The sequence below is a fragment of the Ostrinia furnacalis genome, unplaced genomic scaffold (genome assembly GCF_004193835.3).
Source record: "Ostrinia furnacalis isolate ACB-3 unplaced genomic scaffold, ASM419383v2 OfSCF6787, whole genome shotgun sequence".
Taxonomy (NCBI): domain Eukaryota; kingdom Metazoa; phylum Arthropoda; class Insecta; order Lepidoptera; family Crambidae; genus Ostrinia; species Ostrinia furnacalis.
The window spans coordinates 391,547-397,834 of NW_021137026.1; the positions used below are offsets into that span (position 1 = coordinate 391,547).

At 33.8% G+C, this 6,288-nt stretch overlaps 1 protein-coding gene across 1 annotated transcript in view; it reads right to left on the reverse strand.

The window, feature by feature from the left end:
* The window catches only part of LOC114362808 (tRNA dimethylallyltransferase), a 294,388-nt gene extending 288,427 nt beyond the window's left edge, over positions 1 to 5,961 (reverse strand). The window contains exon 1 of the mRNA XM_028318344.1: positions 5,796 to 5,961. Within this exon, the coding sequence (XP_028174145.1) occupies positions 5,796 to 5,933 (138 nt within the window). The 5' untranslated portion in view covers positions 5,934 to 5,961. The remainder of the gene's footprint in view (positions 1 to 5,795) is intronic.
* Positions 5,962 to 6,288: the final 327 nt, after the last annotated feature.

A 6,288-nucleotide genomic window follows, 5' to 3' on the forward strand; every position in this document is an offset into this window, starting at 1 on the left:
ATTGATCATCGACCGTGGAGTTGGATGTAGCACCTCTACACCAAAACGTCTTCGTTTCCAATAATGATTTAGTTTTTGGAATACAATTAAGGAATATGGATAGGTATTCTATCCCAACTAATATTATAAATGCGAAAGTAACTCTGTCTGTCTGTCTGTCTGTCTGTCTGTCTGTCTGTCTGTCTGTTACGCTTTCCCGCTTAAACCTCGCAACCGATTTTGATGAAATTTGGCATAGATATAGTTTGAGTCCCGGGAAAGAACATAGGATAGTTTTTATCCCGGTTTTTGAAACAGGGACGCGCGCGATAAAGTTTTTCTGTGACAGACAAAATTCCACGCGGGCGAAGCCGCGGGCGGAAAGCTAGTAATTAATAATAACCAATCTGAGGATAAATAAATTACCACAACAATAACTCTTTAAAACTAAACGAAATATAGAGAAGTCGCTAGATTTTTGTTTTAGTTTTGCTAGGGAAAAGAACTACGTTTCTGATTAGAATTAGCAGTCTTATTAGAATAAATTGTTTGAAATATCAAATAAATAAGCAATAAGATCGTGGAATACACAGTAGATGCCCAAAATGTGCATGTAAAACAATGTCAAATTAACTGCTTCGCAGCACATCTGCTTCTCTTGCTAGTTAGCAATCGACTGAATGAGATTCTGATAGCAATCTCAAACTTTGTGAGCAAAATTCCAGTTCAAAACATCACTTCTAATAGTCCTTAGAAGTGTCTAGTCTATACTAGTTCAGCAGGGCAACACGTCTAGTAGTTAAGAAGTCTGCATTACCACTGGTAAAACCACTAAGAGCAATTGATCTCCTCAGATATTGTGTCGGCAGATTCCTGTGCAAAGATCTAAATGAGATTCTGATAGCAATCACAAACTTTGCAAACAATAACTTTCTTCATAAACCATGTCTATAGCATAGATAGTTTCATCCGCGAAGACGCGAGACGCGCCTCACCATTCTTCTGCTATTGTTTGAGTGTTATCGGTACACGCTAAATTATCCATGAGTGCACGCACACTACAATAATGACGCTCGGATTGCTCGGATCAAACTCCCCGCACACCACGCTTGCCTCGACCAAAAATTGGTGGGGCGCGTCTTCGTGGATGAAACGATCTATTAAGAAGCCAGCATTATCGTTAGGCGCATTATCGCATTATACGCTAAGAGCCACAACCACGCAGAATGATTCGATCGATCGAGAGTAGACTGTTTTGCGGACGTCGAGACACACACAATCACAGTATACACAAACGCACTTTAATACATTACAATTTATTATTATTATTATGTACACACACACAGTTTTGTTTTTTAAATATTATCTTTTTATTTATAAATATCTTATCACATCTTTTCTACTTCGTCTATATCGTATATTATTATTTTCTACTACGTCTGTATTTACACTTAAAATTTATACGCGCACTATTATTATTATTTATGTATGTATATTTTATGCAGTATAGGTTAGTGTCCGTGACTCTCACTCGGCATGGGGCACACTGAAAACCAGCGTCGTGGCTTCCCTCACCGGGGGCCACGGCATATGCTGAGTGGGGTCCCATTGCGATGGGCATCGCTGTGCGACTGCTTAGTTTACTTGCTCATTCATTGTACGTTTTATGTCACCTCTGTCTTAATTGCTTTTTTTTTATTTCACATCTTTTGTCTTTTGTGATGTCCATGGCAATAAATGTTTCTTTCTTTCTTTCTTTCTTTCTTTCAATTCGTTTGATCTGCTCACCACACATATACTGCGACGGCAGCGACCTGTGCGAAGGTTGGCCGGCATCTCTCGGCCGCGTTATATAACGTAGACAAACTCGGACATCATAACGCGGGTGGCGAAATTCTTGCGCTTGCGATTGTTCTCGCCACTCCGCCAGGGTATTGACATTGACCTTCAGTTTATCTTTCTTTCTAATTTCAAATTGCGTTGTCGGAACTATTTTTGTGAAACTTTTTTTTATTTACAACCAGCACTAGCGATTCTGATGTAGCTGCGTTTCTTATTCGAATCAGGACGGTACGGACGTATTTGAACGGTATTCTCCAAGATTCTTATTGGAATCATTTTGGTCCTTTTGGGGACTTATCACCTACTTAAATAGCTGATGTAAAAGTTTCAAATCGCTTACTTTGCCGGAGCTCTTTTTTGAAAACTTTTTGATTTTCTGCCAGCATTTATGAGATGATTCTTATTTGAATCAGAAATTTGAAATTTGAACTGCCATTCTTATTGGCATCATAGTTTTTTTGGTGACTTAATTTCATAGCTGTGTGAAATCGCAGAACCGCCAGGGGCTACAGATTATAGTTTTTGTCTCTGTATGCAAATATCCTGGTAAGTGCCTGTGGTGGTATCTCGTAGTTACGTGAGCCATATGAGGCGGGACTTTATGGCGACTGATAAGATCTGACAACCATGGCATACCGGTATTTATTGTGGGTTTCATTCTACATGTATGGTTGGTTACGGTAGGTTTATTTGATTGATTGTAGGCTTCAAAGTTTGTGATGGTTCCTAGCTAATATTTTCCAAGATCCGTATTAATAATCGTCCATCTGCCTTTTCGCCAAAATTAAAATAGAAAAACACAGACACAGTAGTCCCTTATAGAATCGTTGTAAAAAAAACTGAGAAAAGGGAGTGAAATGTGGATTTCTCCTTGTGAATTTTTAAGTTACCTATGGTACTACAATAGGAATTTTGTTTTCATAAGGGTCACTTAAAAATTAGAGAATTTCTCCCTTCTGCTAGATAAGCTGAAGATATAAAAGTAGAGATCGAATAAGCATGATACCTATGAAAGTACGATTAGTTGCGAATGGCTGGTCTGGAAAAGATTGACAGACGACCGTTAGATGTGGCGGTGGCGAGTGAGAGGTGATCAAAACCCAGCAGTGGGGAACGAGGTGTTTAGATAGATGGATAACAACAAAATGTTAGAGTGAATTAGGGACCATGAATGTCATATAGGTACACGAAAAGTAATATAAGAATAGTAAATATTTTTACTTTCAAGCTAAATCCATAGCTACAATTTTTTGACTTTGGCGGATTTTTACGAAAAACTGGATATTGATGACAAAGTCCGATCGAGTCTGAGAGAGAACTATGCCTTAAGTAGGTACCTAGTTATTCTTTTAATTTTTTTACTAACACAAATTTCTTAATACCTACATATAGAATATAGTTTTAAATCCAACTGAAGTGCGAATAAAGCTGAAACTATGTTCATGTTCATTGCGCATGGAAGGGACCTTGGATTTTGGCTGTACAGGTGTCTCGTGTTCAAGGTCCCGGGTCGTTGCACTCGCATCAAATTCGACTCGTGAGTCGTGACGTATGTCGAATGTTGCATGTAGGTACACATCAGACTATACATTATTGATTGCTAAATAACTCTTAACACAACTACATAAGGGGTACAATGTTCACCTTGACTGGCCGCCGACTGTACCACAGTCTTAGATATGACGTGACCGGATATTTTTTCGCGAATATGAGTATTTCTGGCTGATTTATGATTAAGATGTATGGCTATTTCTATACGCTATCTAATACAGACAGTTCACTAATGCTGCAACTTTCTAGACTCGTCCAGGCTTCGTTTTCTAGGTAGGGCAACCGAAATTTTGAGATTAACTTTATCAGATTTTCCAATAAGACAAAGCAAGATTAGTAGGTATTATTTATTGTGTATTACAGGTACAAGAGCATTAAAAAGACTTTCTATAGTTTCTATAGATAACAGAAACCATCCAGGCAGAACTATGGAAAAAGCGAAAATAAATAAATAAATGTGGATTAGTTAAAAAAACATTGACTTTAATCTATCATATTAAGTAATTAATAGTAGTAAATGATATTCCTTAACTTTTTTAACCTTAATAATAGGATATTTATTTTAATTTAATACGAAAAACCTGAAATAACTGTTAACATTTTAACACCAGAATAACATTTATTAGTCTCAGTATAGTCACTGAAAAAAAAAGAAAAAATCCAATTACAAACTTTTTTATTGAGACCGTACTATAATAAAATTAATAACTTGAAAGAATACATATGAATGTACCAATAAATTGAGTGGGCGATTCTATTTTTATCTTTATTAATGGTCCATTGATCTATCAGCAAAAAGTTGCTCATCATTAATTTGGTTTAGAGATTTATTACTACAACAACTACCAGCCTATTGAAGTAAAAAATTGTTTTGATCGACTTACGCTGAGCGCAATAGGAAATGCTCGAGTTGTGTCCATTATCATTTGCACCCAAAACATTAATGCACTTCCACTGCAGTTGGATTCTATGGTTTATGGAAAATCACAATATTCTACGGTTTAATGATATTACAAGTAAATTGTATTTTTCAAGGAGAAAATTTCCCTTTAATAAAGTACTGAACTAAACTTGCATAATTTTACATAATAATATTATGACTCAATCAAGTTACATATTGTGTAACTTCAGTAAGTTACGTTTATATCATAAAACTTATTAAAATTCAAAATTAATTTATTTGGTAATAATATAATAATTAGGTACAATATTGTTATTCCAAAAAGGTAATTTTGTTAGCTTATTATTTTAAGACATGAAATACAATTGGGAAATACTTATTTTTAAAAATTAATTTTAAGTATGAATAAATGTCAGTGGCTAATTTTCAGCAATTTAACTCTATGTAGGCATTGCTTAATTAATTATTTAATTATGTACATTACCCCTGTTTCATATTTCAAATTAATCATAATATTGTTAAAAATATCACACACGGTACGAACTAGATCAGATATACTACACTTATAATATAGAAATTCAATTTGTTCACAATCTTTATTTGTTTCAACAGCAATCTTATAAGAGAGTTGTGTTATAAAAATGTGTGTGTTAAACATTTTCTTCAACTTACTTGCATTAAGCGTCTCTTAGTTCCAATTAGTTCATTTGGTTGGTAACATTAAATTTCATAATAGAATAATAACATTTTAAATAGCGTCCTATAATATTTATGATTTTTAAGAAGAATAATAATAGGAAATAAATACTATGTAGATGCAAATCAATTAAATTGATCATTGATTATCAGATTATTTAATTATGATAATATTTAATTGATAAATAAATTGACAAGTTATCTTATCTGTATAGGCTTTTATAAATACATTGACCAAAATATTTAAAAAGTAACATTATTTACATTTTCCAAAACCAGATTAATAATTAATTATTTGGACAATATTCTATTTGTAAGCCTTTTTATGAATATCCGTTGCTTCTCCTACAAGAAAGGTAAATCCAATAAGACGGACATGGTTTGATTGGAAATATTACAGAATTAAATTTAAACAGATTTGTAAATATTATGTTTATAATTCAGACAAAATAATTGCCGTTAAAAATAATATTTTGACAATCAACCTGACTATTTATATTTTATTGCACACTTAACTAGCGAAATTAAATACTACTTTTTCTTCATTTCGAATGTTATTATTTGTATCGTGATTTTTCTTTGCTGTAAATTATAAACATTATCCATTAATACATGTTTAATTATTATTGTAGGTTAGAATTGTATCAGCTGTTATGATACAAATAAGTGGTGATTGCCGAGTAGATATAAAAAATTGCGATTAAAATGTATACTATTATCTGACACAGTTTAAACGGTATAGCAGAAACAAGAAAAATTTGAAAGAATCATACGGTAAATAACAATGTTACATTTTGAGGTTATGTTTTGAAAACAAGTCACTTACCTGCATAGAATCAGCGCTGATGATCTCCGTCCCAAACTTTTTCGCTAATTCAACACTCAACTTAGTTTTTCCAGTTCCTGTTGCACCTAATATTATAACCATAGGGATTCGCGACGATATCACAGATCGGAGGGCCATCGTTCCCACACACGCGCGAACTTCACTGATGTTTTGAATTTTGACATTAGGACTTCACTCATCTGCTGCGTTTCGTTCTACGAAATTTCGTGTTTCTTGAAACATACATAAGAAAAATTGATTCGAAAAGGATTTAATATTTTTTTAAACTGTTATTGAGTCGTCGCGTCGCACTGTGATTCGTGTAGAACAAGCTAGCTGGACAAAAGTCATTGTTGAATTTCTGATTATCGTTTATAAAAAACGATAAACAACATCCCAGACATTAAGGATTCCACAATTTTTTACTTTGTTAATTACCTAGTCGTGAGTAATTAACATGGTAAGTGAGGATATGAGGATAGTGTAATTTTTA